Here is a 14,812-nt window from a genome sequence, read left to right as displayed (position 1 = left end):
GCTGCTGAAGATGCGTTTCAGGTGCCTGGACCGCTCTGGAGGGGGCCCTCCAGTACCCGTCAGATAGGGTCGGCCGCATCGTCGTGGCCTGCCGCGTCCTGCACAACCTAGCCCAGCAGAGGGCGATGTGCCGCAGGCAGAGGAGGGGGAAGGGGAGGAGCAGCAAGGCGAGGCGCAGACCTCCCCAGATGAGGAGGATGGGGGCAATGGTCAGGACAGACGGGCTGGACATGGATGGGAGGCTGCCCACCGTTACCGGCCGGGCCAGCGGGCACGGGACAGGCTGATAGCCGCCCTGTTCACAGACTAGGGGGGCGTGGGATTCACCGAGCATGGGCACAGACTGCATACCACGGCACCAGCCTACAGCCCTCACCCCCCCACCCAACACCAACACCAACCACCCTCACCCCACCCAACACCAACCACCCTCACCCCACCCAACACCAACCACCCTCACCCCACCCACCCAACACCAGCCACCCTCACCCCACCCAACACCAACCACCCTCTCCCCCCCCACCCAACACCAACCACCCTCTACCCCCCCACCCAACACCAACCACCCTCACCCCACCCAACACCAACCACCCTCACCCCACCCAACACCAACCACCCTCACCCCACCCAACACCAACCACCCTCACCCCACCCAACACCAACCACCCTCACCCCACCCAACACCAACCACCCTCTCCCCCCCACCCAACACCAACCACCCTCTCCCCACCCACCCAACACCAACCACCCTCACCCCACCCAACACCAACCACCCTCACCCCACCCAACACCAACCACCCTCTCCCCCCCCACCCAACACCAACCACCCTCTCCCCCCCCCACCCAACACCAACCACCCTCTCCCCACCCACCCAACACCAACCACCCTCACCCCACCCAACGCAAACCCCCCTCACCACCCACCCAACACCAACCACCCTCACCCCACCCAACGCAAACCCCCATCACCACCCACCCAACACCAACCACCCTCACCCCACCCAACGCAAACCCCCCTCACCACCCCTCCATTGCATATCCACCTGTGGCACAACGGGCTGGGCTCACACGGGCGCCGGTGGAAGCGTGTCTATTGCAGGCCATGGAGGATGATGACAATCCGCTCTGCGATGAGCTCCTGGCTCTACATCGTTGGACAATGTCTGACCCATGGCCACAGTACCACCATCCACCCGGACCATCCCTGCATGCGGCTGTGACACTGCAGCGCACGGTCCCGTCCTCTGCCCGGGGGGATGGCAAGGGCGACCCGGGGGGGAGGGGGGCACACTCACCTGAGGCCGACGTTCTATCACCCCTCACACACACTCTGGCGCTCACCTCACACCACACCCCCGCACGCATCAGACAGAGCACAAAGGCAGCTTCTGTAGGTGTGAAAGTGATTTGAATAACAAACAGTTCATACACGTGCCCTAGCCCCCGAACTAATCTGTGCCCTGCACCCATGCCAACTTACTTAGTGTCTAATTGTTTGGCCTTACGGGCCCTATGACTACGTCTAGGTGGTTCCCCAGATGGTACAGCAGAACTGGAGGTGGACTCCCGTGATTCCAGCCCTGTGACTAGGGATCCCTTTGGCGGCCGTTTCCTGGGGCGGCCCGGCCTAGTTGGGCCAGGCTGTGGCTCAGGCGACTGGGATGGCGAGCTGCCAGCCTGTCCTGCCCGTTGCCCACCAGGTGAAAAAGAAAAATGAAAATCGCTTATTGTCAAACGTAGGCTTCAATGAAGTTACTGTGAAAAGCCCCTAGTCACCACATTCCGGCGCCTGTTCGGGGAGGCTGGTACGGGAATTGAACCGTGCTGCTGGCCTGCCTTGGTCTGCTTTTAAAGCCAGCTCTTTCTCCCAGTGTGCTAAACCAGCCACTAGGTGCACCTGGGATGGAAGGGGGGGGTGGAGTCCGAGGTGTCGCGGAGCCTCTCCTGCAGGGAGACCCGGAACGTGCCCCAGCACCTCCTCCCACCTCGGGGTGCCCGATGGCCCCCGGGCCTCTACATGGGTCGAGGATGCGAACGGACCGAGCACCCGACGCCCCCCCCCGACACCTGGCGCTGCCAGTCCTGGAGGCCCGCCCTGGTATCGACAAGGGTCTGCAAGTTTGCAGCCATGGAGCCCAGGGAGTTGGCCATCCCTGTCTGTGTCTGGGCGACGCCGGCCAGCACATGGGCAATGGCGCCGATGCCGTCAGCGATGGCATGCTGAGACTGGGCCATTACCTGCTGGGCAACCCAGCCATTACCTACTGGGACTGGGCCATTACCTGCAGAGACTGGGTCATTACCTGCAGAGACTGGGCCATTACCTGCAGAGACTGGGCCATTACCTGCTGGGACTGGGCCATTGCCTGCTGAGACTGGGCCATTACCTGCTGAGACTGAGCCATTACCTGCTGGGACTGGGCCATTACCTGCTGGGACTGGGCCATTACCTGCTGAGACTGGGCCATTGCCTGCTGAGACTGGGCCATTGCCTGCTGAGACTGGGCCATTGCCTGCTGAGACTGGGCCATTGCCTGCTGGGACTGGGCCATTACCTGCAGAGACTGAGCCATTGCCTGCTGGGACTGGGCCATTACCTGCTGGGACTGGGCCATTACCTGCAGAGACTGGGCCATTGCCTGCTGGGACTGGGCCATTACCTGCTGGGACTGGGCCATTACCTGCTGGGACTGGGCCATTGCCTGCTGAGACTGGGCCATTACCTGCTGGGACTGGGCCATTACCTGCAGAGACTGGGCCATTGCCTGCTGAGACTGGGCCATTACCTGCTGGGACTGGGCCATTGCCTGCTGAGACTGGGCCATTACCTGCTGGGACTGGGCCATTACCTGCAGAGACTGGGCCATTGCCTGCTGGGACTGGGCCATTACCTGCTGGGACTGGGCCATTACCTGCTGGGACTGGGCCATTACCTGCTGGGACTGGGCCATTACCTGCTGGGACTGGGCCATTACCTGCTGGGACTGGGCCATTACCTGCTGGGACTGGGCCATTACCTGCTGGGACTGGGCCGTTACCTGCTGGGACTGGGCCATTACCTGCAGAGACTGGGCCATTACCTGCTGGGACTGGGCCATTACCTGCTGGGACTGGGCCATTGCCTGCTGAGACTGGGCCATTACCTGCTGGGACTGGGCCATTACCTGCTGGGACTGGGCCATTACCTGCAGAGACTGGGCCATTGCCTGCTGGGACTGGGCCATTACCTGCTGGGACTGGGCCATTGCCTGCAGAGACTGGGCCATTACCTGCTGGGACTGGGCCATTACCTGCTGGGACTGGGCCATTGCCTGCTGGGACTGGGCCATTACCTGCTGGGACTGGGCCATGGCCTGCTGAGACTGGGCCATTACCTGCTGGGACTGGGCCATTACCTGCTGGGACTGGGCCACTGCCTGCAGAGACTGGGCCATGGGCTGCAGAGACTGGGCCACGGCATTGAGCGCCTCTGCCATCTGGCGCTGGCACTGGATCATGGCCTCTTGTGAGAGGGCAGCCATGTCCTGGGCCACAGACGCCGCCTGCACGGAAATCCCCAGGCCTCGCAAACCGTTCCCCATGTCTGACACCGTCGCACCCATTGCCTCCACCGCGGACGCCACCCGTGCGGTGTCGGCCTGGGTGGCACGCATGACCGGCACCACTACCTGCTCCCGCACGCGGGTGGACTCCTCCACCTGCGTCTGCAGCTGCCGTAAGCCGGCCGTCACCCACTTCGGTCGTCCCTTGGTCCGACCGCCCGGCCCCTCGGCTGCTCCTACCTCCACCTGCTGTACCGGGACAGCTGTGTTGTGCGCACCAGTTAGTGTCCCAGATGCTTCATCGCTAAAGTGCCCAACCGAGGTGAGTGTCTCTGCGATGGTGGAGGGTGCAGGAGACAGCAGTGGCACAGTGTCGTGCTCCTCACTGGACCCGGAGTCCGGGGTCCCCCGGAGTGGTGATTCAGGTCCATTCGACCCTGTGTGTGGGTGTCCTGGGCGTCAGTGTCCTGTGTGTCAGTGTCCTGTGTGTCAGTGTCCTGTGTGTCAGTGTCCTGTGTGTCAGTGTCCTGGGCGTCAGTGTCCTGTGTGTCAGTGTCCTGTGTGTCAGTGTCCTGTGTGTCAGTGTCCTGGGCGTCAGTGTCCTGTGTGTTAGTGTCCTGTGTGTCAGTGTCCTGTGTGTCAGTGTCCTGTGTGTTGGGGTCCTGGGTGTTGGGGTCCTGGGTGTTGGGGTCCTGGGTGTCGGGGTCCTGTGTGTCAGTGTCCTGTGTGTCAGGGTCCTGTGTGTTGGTGTCCTGTGTGTCAGTGTCCTGTGTGTCAGGGTCCTGTGTGTCAGTGTCCTGTGTGTTGGGGTTCTGTGTGTCAGTGTCCTGTGTGTCAGTGTCCTGTGTGTTGGGGTCCTGTGTGTCGGGGTCCTGTGTGTCGGTGTCCTGTGTGTCAGTGTCCTGTGTGTCAGGGTCCTGTGTGTCAGGGTCCTGTGTGTCAGTGTCCTGTGTGTCAGTGTCCTGTGTGTCAGGGTCCTGTGTGTCGGGGTCCTGTGTGTCGGTGTCCTGTGTGTCAGTGTCCTGTGTGTCAGGGTCCTGTGTGTCAGGGTCCTGTGTGTTGGTGTCCTGTGTGTCAGTGTCCTGTGTGTCAGGGTCCTGTGTGTTGGTGTCCTGTGTGTCAGGGTCCTGTGTGTCAGGGTCCTGTGTGTTGGGGTTCTGTGTGTCAGTGTCCTGTGTGTCAGGGTCCTGTGTGTTGGTGTCCTGTGTGTCAGTGTCCTGTGTGTCAGGGTCCTGTGTGTCAGGGTCCTGTGCGTCAGTGTCCTGTGTGTCAGTGTCCTGTGTGTTGGGGTCCTGTGTGTCAGTGTCCTGTGTGTGGGTGTCCTGGGCGTCGGTGTCCTGTGTGTCGGTGTCCTGTGTGTCGGTGTCCTGTGTGTCAGTGTCCTGTGTGTCAGGGTCCTGTGTGTTGGTGTCCTGTGTGTCAGTGTCCTGTGTGTCAGGGTCCTGTGTGTTGGGGTTCTGTGTGTCAGTGTCCTGTGTGTCAGGGTCCTGTGTGTGGGTGTCCTGGGTGTCAGTGTCCTGTGTGTCAGGGTCCTGTGTGTCAGTGTCCTGTGTGTCGGTGTCCTGTGTGCCAGTGTCCTGTGTGTCGGTGTCCTGTGTGTCGGTGTCCTGTGTGTCGGTGTCCTGTGTGTTGGGGTCCTGTGTGTCAGTGTCCTGTGTGTTGGGGTCCTGTGTGTCAGTGTCCTGTGTGTCGGTGTCCTGTGTGTTGGGGTCCTGTGTGTTGGGGTCCTGTGTGTCAGTGTCCTGTGTGTGGGTGTCCTGTGTGTCAGTGTCCTGTGTGTCAGTGTCCTGTGTGTCGGTGTCCTGTGTGTTGGGGTCCTGTGTGTCAGTGTCCTGTGTGTCAGTGTCCTGTGTGTCAGTGTCCTGTGTGTCAGTGTCCTGTGCGTCAGTGTCCTGTGTGTCAGTGTCCTGTGTGTCGGTGTCCTGTGTGTTGGGGTCCTGTGTGTTGGGGTCCTGTGTGTCAGTGTCCTGTGTGTGGGTGTCCTGTGTGTCAGTGTCCTGTGTGTCAGTGTCCTGTGTGTCGGTGTCCTGTGTGTCGGGGTCCTGTGTGTCAGTGTCCTGTGTGTCAGTGTCCTGTGTGTCAGTGTCCTGTGTGTCAGTGTCCTGTGTGTCAGTGTCCTGTGTGTCAGTGTCCTGTGTGTCGGGGTCCTGTGTGTCAGTGTCCTGTGTGTCAGTGTCCTGTGTGTCAGTGTCCTGTGTGTCAGTGTCCTGTGTGTCGGGGTCCTGGGCGTCCGTGTCCTGTGTGTCGGGGTCCTGTGTGTCAGTGTCCTGTGTGTCAGTGTCCTGTGTGTCAGTGTCCTGTGCGTCAGTGTCCTGTGTGTCAGTGTCCTGTGTGTCAGTGTCCTGTGTGTCAGTGTCCTGTGTGTCGGGGTCCTGTGTGTCAGTGTCCTGTGTGTCAGTGTCCTGTGTGTTGGGGTCCTGTGTGTCAGTGTCCTGTGTGTCGGTGTCCTGTGTGTTGGGGTCCTGTGTGTCAGTGTCCTGTGTGTCAGTGTCCTGTGTGTCGGGGTCCTGTGTGTCAGTGTCCTGTGTGTCAGTGTCCTGTGTGTTGGGGTCCTGTGTGTCAGTGTCCTGTGTGTCAGGGTCCTGTGTGTTGGGGTCCTTTGTGTCAGTGTCCTGTGTGTCAGTGTCCTGTGTGTCAGTGTCCTGTGTGTCAGTGTCCTATGTGTTGGGGTCCTGTGTGTTGGGGTCCTGTGTGTTGGGGTCCTGTGTGTCGGGGTCCTGTGTGTCGGGGTCCTGTGTGTCGGGGTCCTGTGTGTCAGTGTCCTGTGTGTCAGTGTCCTGTGTGTCAGTGTCCTGTGTGTCAGTGTCCTGTGTGTCAGTGTCCTGTGTGTTGGGGTCCTGTGTGTTGGGGTCCTGTGTGTTGGGGTCCTGTGTGTTGGGGTCCTGTGTGTCAGTGTCCTGTGTGTTGGGGTTCTGTGTGTCAGTGTCCTGTGTGTCGGTGTCCTGTGTGTTGGTGTCCTGTGTGTTGGGGTCCTGTGTGTTGGGGTCCTGTGTGTCAGTGTCCTGTGTGTTGGGGTCCTGTGTGTCAGTGTCCTGTGTGTCAGTGTCCTGTGTGTCGGTGTCCTGTGTGTCGGTGTCCTGGGTGGGTGTGTCCTGTGTGTCAGTGTCCTGTGTGTCAGTGTCCTGTGTGTCAGTGTCCTGTGTGTCAGTGTCCTGTGTGTTGGGGTCCTGTGTGTTGGGGTCCTGTGTGTTGGGGTCCTGTGTGTCAGTGTCCTGTGTGTTGGGGTTCTGTGTGTCAGTGTCCTGTGTGTCAGTGTCCTGTATGTTGGGGTCCTGTGTGTTGGGGTCCTGTGTGTTGGGGTCCTGTGTGTCAGTGTCCTGTGTGTTGGGGTCCTGTGTGTCAGTGTCCTGTGTGTCAGTGTCCTGTGTGTCGGTGTCCTGTGTGTTGGTGTCCTGGGTGGGTGTGTCCTGTATGTGGGTCTCCTGGGTGCTTGTGTCCTGGGTCAGCTGCGATGGGGGCCTGTTGCTGTGGCTGCCCTCCTCGTCGCTGGGTGGGGCACGCCGGTGTCGCTGCACTGGCACTAGATGTGGGCGGCGTCCGCCTGGTGCTCCGGGTCTGTCCCTGGCTCATGGCTGCCCTGGAATGTCCTGGGGGCGTCGTATGCCTGGTGGCCTGGTCTGTCCCCACTTCCCCCATATCCCCTCTCCCCCCAAATCCCCCCTCCCCCCATATCACCCTTCCCCATTCCCCCCATATCACCCCTCCACCCATATCCCTTCCCCATATCCCCCTTATCCCCCCATATCCACCCTTCCCCCAGAACCCCTTCCCCCATATCTCCCCTTCCCCCATATCCCGGGGGATATGGGGGAAGTGGGATATGGGGGGAATGGGGGAAATAAGGGGAAGGTGGATAGGGGAAGGGTGATATGGGGGAAAGGGGGATATGGGGAAGGGATATGGGGGGAAGGGTGATATGGGGGGAATGGGGAAGGGGATATTGGGGAAGGGGATATTGGGGAAGGTGGAATATGGGGGAAGGGGGATGGGGGGATATGGGGAAGGTGATATAGGGGATATGGGGGAGGGGGGATATGGGAGGGGATGGGGGGAGGGGATATGGGGAAGGGGATATGGGGGATATCGGGGGAAGGGGGGATATGGGGGGAAGGGCAGATATGGGGGAAGGGGACATGGGGGAAGGGGGATATGGGGGAACGGGAATGGGGGAAGGGGGCAGGCAGTGGGGGGCCTCACTTGACGCTGTGCGGTGGGTGGTCATTTTGACGGGCCTCCGGGAGGAGGGTGCCGTCACTGACGGCGACTAGCCCATTCCCGGCCGGAGAATTCGCAATGTTTCGGGGGGCCCGATGCCGGAGCGATTCGCAACGTTTTTGGCACCGGATTCAGGCCACCGTGCCAATTCACGGAGAATCCCGCCCCTGATCTCCGGAAACAGCCACAATCTCGGGAAATTATAACCAGACCGAATATCACTATTGGCCCAATAATCTAAACACTGGAAATAGAGAACATTCCGGACCACACTGTCCCCGTCACACAGTCCCCGGAGAGCTCCCTCTACACTGTCCCCATCACACACTCCCCGGACACACACTCCCCGGACAGCTCCCTCTACACTGTCCCCATCACACACTCCCCGGACAGCTCCCTCTACACTGTCCCCGTCACACACTCCCCGTCACACACTCCCCGTCACACACTCCCCGGACAGCTCCCTCTACACCGTCCCCGTCACACACTCCCCGGACAGCTCCCTCTACACCGTCCCCATCACACACTCCCCGGACAGCTCCCTCTACACCGTCCCCGTCACACACTCCCCGGACAGCTCCCTCTACACCGTCCCCGTCACACACTCCCCGGACAGCTCCCTCTACACTGTCCCCGTCACACACTCCCCGGACAGCTCCCTCTACACCGTCCCCGTCACACACTCCCCGGACAGCTCCCTCTACACCGTCCCCGTCACACACTCCCCGGACAGCTCCCTCTACACTGTCCCCGTCACACACTCCCCGGACAGCTCCCTCTACACTGTCCCCGTCACACACTCCCCGTCACACACTCCCCATCACACACTCCCCGGACAGCTCCCTCTACACTGTCCCCATCACACACTCCCCGTCACACACTCCCCGGACAGCTCCCTCTACACTGTCCCCATCACACACTCCCCGTCACACACTCCCCGGACAGCTCCCTCTACACTGTCCCCGTCACACACTCACCGTCACACACTCCCCGGACAGCTCCCTCTACACTGGCCCCGTCACACACTCCCCGGACAGCTCCCTCTACACTGTCCCCATCACACACTCCCCGTCACACTCCCCGGACAGCACCCTCTACACTGTCCCCGTCACACACTCACCGTCACACACTCCCCGGACAGCTCCCTCTACACTGGCCCCGTCACACACTCCCCGGACAGCTCCCTCTACACTGTCCCCGTCACACACTCCCCGTCACACACTCCCCGGACAGCTCCCTCTACACCGTCCCCGTCATACACTCCCCGTCACACACTCCCCGGACAACTCCCTCTACACTGTCCCCGTCACACACTCCCCGTCACACTCCCCGGACAGCACCCTCTACACTGTCCCCGTCACACACTCCCCGTCACACACTCCCCGGACAGCTCCCTCTACACTGTCTCCGTCACACACTCCCCGGACAGCTCCCTCTACACCGTCCCCGTCACACACTCCCCGGACAGCTCCCTCTACACCGTCCCCGTCACACACTCCCCGGACAGCTCCCTCTACACTGGCCCCGTCACACACTCCCCGGACAGCTCCCTCTGCACTGTCCCCGTCACACACTCCCCGGACAGCTCCCTCACCACTGTCCCCGTCACACACTCCCCGAACAGCTCCCTCTACACTGTCCCCATCAAACACTCCCAGGACAGGTACAGCACGGGGTTAGATACAGAGTAAAGCTCCCTCTACACTGTCCCCATCAAACACTCCCAGGACAGGTACAGCACGGGGTTAGATACAGAGTAAAGATCCCCCTACACTATCTGCATCAAACACTCCCAGGACAGGTGCAGCCCGGGCTAGATACAGCGTAAAGCTCCCTCTACACTGTCCCCATCAAACACTCCCAGGACAGGTACAGCACGGGGTTAGATACAGAGTAAAGCTCCCTCTACACTGTCCCCATCAAACACTCCCAGGACAGGTACAGCACGGGGTTAGATACAGAGTAAAGCTCCCTCTACACTGTCCCCATCAAACACTCCCAGGACAGGTACAGCACGGGGTTAGATACAGAGTAAAGCTCCCTCTACACTGTCCCTATCAAACACTCCCAGGACAGGTACAGCACAGGGTTAGATACAGGGTAGAGCACCCTCTACACTGTCCCATCAAACACTCCCAGGACAGGTACAGCACGGGGTTAGATACAGAGTAAAGCTCCCTCTACACTGTCCCCATCAAACACTCCCAGGACAGGTACAGCACGGGGTTAGATACAGAGTAAAGCTCCCTCTACACTGTCCCCATCAAACACTCCCAGGACAGGTACAGCACGGGGTTAGATACAGAGTAAAGCTCCCTCTACACTGTCCCCATCAAACACTCCCAGGACAGGTGCAGCACGGAGTTAGATACAGAGTAAAGCTCCCTCTACACTGTCCCTATCAAACACTCCCAGGACAGGTACAGCACAGGGTTAGGTACAGAGTAAAGCGCCCTCTATACTGTCCCCATCAAACACTCCCAGGACAGGTACAGCACGGGGTTAGATACAGAGTAAAGCTCCCTCTACACTGTCCCCATCAAACACTCCCAGGACAGGTACAGCACGGGGTTAGATACAGAGTAAAGCTCCCTCTACACTGTCCCATCAAACACTCCCAGGACAGGTACAGCACGGGGTTAGATACAGAATAAAGCTCCCTCTACACTGTCCCCATCAAACACTCCCAGGACAGGTACAGCACGGGGTTGGATACAGAGTTAAGCTCCCTCTACACTGTCCCCATCAAACACTCCCAGGGCAGGTACAGCACAGGGTTAGATACAGAGTAAAGCTGCCTCTACACTGTCCCCATCAAACATTCCCAGGACAGGTACAGCACGGGGTTAGATACGGAGTAAAGCTCCCTCTACACTGACCCATCAAACACTCCCAGGACAGGTACAGCACGGGGTTGGATACAGAGTTAAGCTCCCTCTACACTGTCCCCATCAAACACTCCCAGGGCAGGTACAGCACAGGGTTAGATACAGAGTAAAGCTGCCTCTACACTGTCCCCATCAAACATTCCCAGGACAGGTACAGCACGGGGTTAGATACAGAGTAAAGCTCCCTCTACACTGTCCCCATCAAACACTCCCAGGACAGGTACAGCACGGGGTTAGTTACAGAGTAAAGCTCCCTTTACACTGTCCCCATCAAACACTCCCAGGACAGGCACAGCACGGGGTTAGATACAGAATAAAGCTCCCTCTACACTGTCCCCAGCAAACACTCCCAGGACCGGCACAGCACGGGGTTAGATACAGAATAAAGCTCCCTCTACACTGTCCCCATCAAACACTCCCAGGACAGGTACAGCACGGGGTTAGATACAGAGTAAATCTCCCTCTACACTATCCCCATCAAACACCCCCAGGACAGGTACAGCACGGGGTTAGATACAGAGTAAAGCTCCCTCTACACTGTCCCCATCAAACACTCCCAGGACAGGCACAGCACGGGGTTAGATACAGAATAAAGCTCCCTCTACACTGTCCCCATCAAACACTCCCAGGACAGGCACAGCACGGGGTTAGATACAGAATAAAGCTCCCTCTACACTGTCCCCATCAAACACTCCCAGGACAGGTACAGCACGGGGTTAGATACAGAGTAAATCTCCCTCTACACTATCCCCATCAAACACCCCCAGGACAGGTACAGCACGGGGTTAGATACAGAGTAAAGCTCCCTCTACACTGTCCCCATCAAACACTCCCAGGACAGGCACAGCACGGGGTTAGATACAGAATAAAGCTCCCTCTACACTGTCCCCATCAAACACTCCCAGGACAGGCACAGCACGGGGTTAGATACAGAATAAAGCTCCCTCTACACTGTCCCCATCAAACACTCCCAGGACAGGTACAGCACGGGGTTAGATACAGAGTAAATCTCCCTCTACACTATCCCCATCAAACACCCCCAGGACAGGTACAGCACGGGGTTAGATACAGAGTAAAGCTCCCTCTACACTGTCCCCATCAAACACTCCCAGGACAGGTACAGCACGGGGTTAGATACAGAGTAAAGCTCCCTCTACACTGACCCTATCAAACACTCCCAGGACAGGCACAGCACGGGGTTAGAGTAAAACTGTTTGTGACCAAACTTTGTATCTGAGCTGAAACTCAGGAAACCTCTGCAAGTGCTCAGTTCAATTCTTCCCAAATTCATTGACCTGTGGAATTTTTGGATGAATTATGGATGAAAACTCACTCTCTGCTGTTGGTAAGGTTGGATTGGGTTGAGCTTTGGCTACTTCGGTCACAATTGTCGTCACACACATTTCCAAAATGAAATCTAGCAATCTCTGATGTGCCCATTTTAATTGGCTCCCAGTATCAACAGCATTTTGGAAGGAGAGCAAGAGCCTCCTGACATCGCCCCTTAATGGCCTGGCTCTCCTTTCAACCTCCTTGCTCCTGTCCCCCACCCCTTGTTCTGGGCTCCCTCCGTCACTGGGAATTTCCCTCCAGTGCCCCTTAGAATCTTCAGCAATGAATCACAGAATGAGGCTTCCCAGGAGGTGGACATTGTCTTTCTGAATGTGCTGTCCAATTAATCGCGCTCCCCCTGCTCTCCCCACCGTCCTGTCAGTTTTTCCATTTCCAGTATTTATCAAGTCCCTTTTGGAAGTTATTATTGAACCTGCTTCCGCCGCCCTTTCCGGCTGCACCTTCCAGATCACAACAGCTCGCTGGGTGAAAACATTCCTCATCTCCCCACCTGTTTCGTTTGCCAGTTATCTCTGCAAACAGTTTCTCCCTCTCCACCCTTTCAAACCCTGCATGATGTTGAACATCTCTCTTAAATCTCCCTTCAACCTCTCTAATCGAAGGACAACCATCTCAGTTTATCCAGTCTCCCAACATAAACTGAATTGCCTCATCCCTGCGACCATCCTTACCCTTGACAGCTTTCCTGTTGGGTGGAGCCCAGAACTAGACACAATCCTCGGAATGAGGCCTAACCTGGTGCTTTATAAAGGTTCACTGGAATGACCTGCCTTGTACTTGATGCCTCAGAGCTGTGGATCCTGTGTGCTTTCTTTAAACAACCTTGGCAGCACAGTGGCACGGTGGTTAGCACTGCTGCCTCATAGCGCCAGGGACCCAGGTTCAATTCTGGCCTTGGGTCACTGTCTGTGCGGAGTCTGCACGTTCTCCCCGTGTCTGCGTGGGTTTCCTCCGGGTGCTCCGGTTTCCTCCCACAAGTCCCGAGAGACGTGCTGTTAGGTGGATTGGCCGTGATCAATCCGTAGGGTTACAGGGATTGGGTGAGGAAGTGGGCCTGGGTACGGTGTTTCAAAGGGCCGGGGCAGTCTTGATGGGCCAAATGACCTCTTTCTGCACTGGAGGGATTCTACAAATCGTCCTATTGTTTTTAAAGATTTGTGAATAGGCCGAGACCGCGCCAATCCTGCACCATCTTTGAACCATTTGCCAGTCCGGGAAACAACTTTGTCCCTCGCCCCTCGTTGAACAAGTGGATGTTGAAGAGTTCGGACAGTTAGACGGTATTGCGGTTCAGGGCGCCACACTATACTCAAATAACCGAGTAACCGGGGGCCGCAGCGCACAGACCTACAGATTGAGCCCCACACATCTCTTGCCACAGATTTTCTTCTTTTCAATCTTTTGTCAAATTTCCTGGAAGGAAAATTGCGTCATCGGCTCGTGACGTCACCGAGTGAGACTGCCCCCAGCAGCGAATCCGAGCTCAGCTTGATGGGGACGGTGGGGCTCCGAAGACGAGGCGGCGATGGGGTTGGGGGAGGGGAAGAAAGGGAAGGCGATGAATGGGAGACAGCAATCAGGGAACTGGGGGCACAGGTTGCAGGGGGACCAGTGTGAGGGTGAAATTAGGACGAGTTGAGTTCGGTGGAGGATGCACAGGGGCGGTGGGGGGAGGGGGAGGGACTGCCCACTGCCCACATTAGGAAGTGGTTTGGATGAACTACAAATTACTGCAACATTCTCAGCAGCATCGACACACACCGGCCCCTGAGTCATTATTTGGAGATGGGTGGGACTCTCAGTTATGTTTTATTTAAATTGACCCCAACAGCAAGATTTGACTGCATTACTAATTTGATGCATTGTGATGTACTTCTCTGCCCGGGAGAAGGTGAGATCATTGCCAGCTCGTTAATGCCCCTATCACACTCTCCTCTCTCTCTCTCTGTCTGATTTCTCAGTTCCACAGAAGCATCAAAACAGCAGCTCCAATCCCCTGCCCCCATGCCTTTGGCAGGCAGACCACCCAGACACATCTGCCCTTCCCTATTTGAAGAAACGCTGTTAATTGGCAAGATTAAAATGAAACCCGGATATATTTTTAGAGGCAGCATGAAAAGAAACGTTCCTTTTGCAGACAAATAAAAGGCAGCCCCGGGAGGGCAGGTGGGAGGTTTCTCCTGTGGACAGCAGAGCTACAGAGGGTCCCAATCTGAGCCATTCACCTACCTGAGTGAAGCTGCTTTGGGGCTGATGTCATGGTGCAAAGATGGGTCTGAGATGATTTAAACACAAAGCCAGCAGGTCGGAAGATTTCAGAAGCAATCCACAAAACACTTGAAGGTCAGCCTGAAGAATCTCATCGAAGCTGCAGTCTGGGGTGAGAGGCAATTCTGGCCACAGGCAGGGGCTGCAGAGGTGAACTGGAGCTGCGAGTGCTGCTCTCCATCAGTCACTGCCCACAAATCACACCCACACCTCCCCACACTCACTCACACACTCACTCACACCCACACACAACCTTTCATACAACAGCCCGGCCTGGGGAAACACCCACCACACTCCTCATTGGCTGCTGCTACACTCTGCATCTTCCAGTCCCTCCTCACTGGGCAGGGGGGGGGGAGTGGGCAGCAGCTTCCCTCACTGGGCAGGGGGGGGAATGGGCAGGAGCTTCCCTCACTGGGCAGGGGGGGAATGGGCAGCAGCTTCCCTCACTGGGCTGGGGGGGGGGGGCAGGAGCTTCCCTCACTGGGCAGGGGGGGGAGTGGGCAGCAGCTTCCCTCACTGGGCTGGGGGGGGGGGCAGGAGCTT

At 57.9% G+C, this 14,812-nt stretch overlaps 1 protein-coding gene across 2 annotated transcripts in view; it reads right to left on the bottom strand.

Annotated features, from left to right (window-relative positions):
• Positions 1-14,518, bottom strand: part of LOC140388646 (sodium- and chloride-dependent creatine transporter 1-like) — a 270,017-nt gene extending 255,499 nt beyond the window's left edge. Inside the window, exon 1 of one of the 2 annotated variants that reach the window (XM_072473114.1) lies at positions 14,228-14,518. In XM_072473114.1, the coding sequence (XP_072329215.1) occupies positions 14,228-14,258 (31 nt within the window). In that variant the 5' untranslated portion in view covers positions 14,259-14,518. Of the gene's footprint in view, positions 1-1,295; positions 1,377-14,227 lie in introns of those variants that run through there. The other variant, XM_072473113.1, reaches the window with a different exon arrangement.
• Positions 14,519-14,812: the final 294 nt, after the last annotated feature.

This window comes from Scyliorhinus torazame, chromosome 13 (genome assembly GCF_047496885.1).
Source record: "Scyliorhinus torazame isolate Kashiwa2021f chromosome 13, sScyTor2.1, whole genome shotgun sequence".
Classification (NCBI taxonomy): domain Eukaryota; kingdom Metazoa; phylum Chordata; class Chondrichthyes; order Carcharhiniformes; family Scyliorhinidae; genus Scyliorhinus; species Scyliorhinus torazame.
The sequence above is the reverse complement of the archived record's forward strand: the minus strand, read 5'-3'. Positions and strand labels throughout refer to the sequence as shown.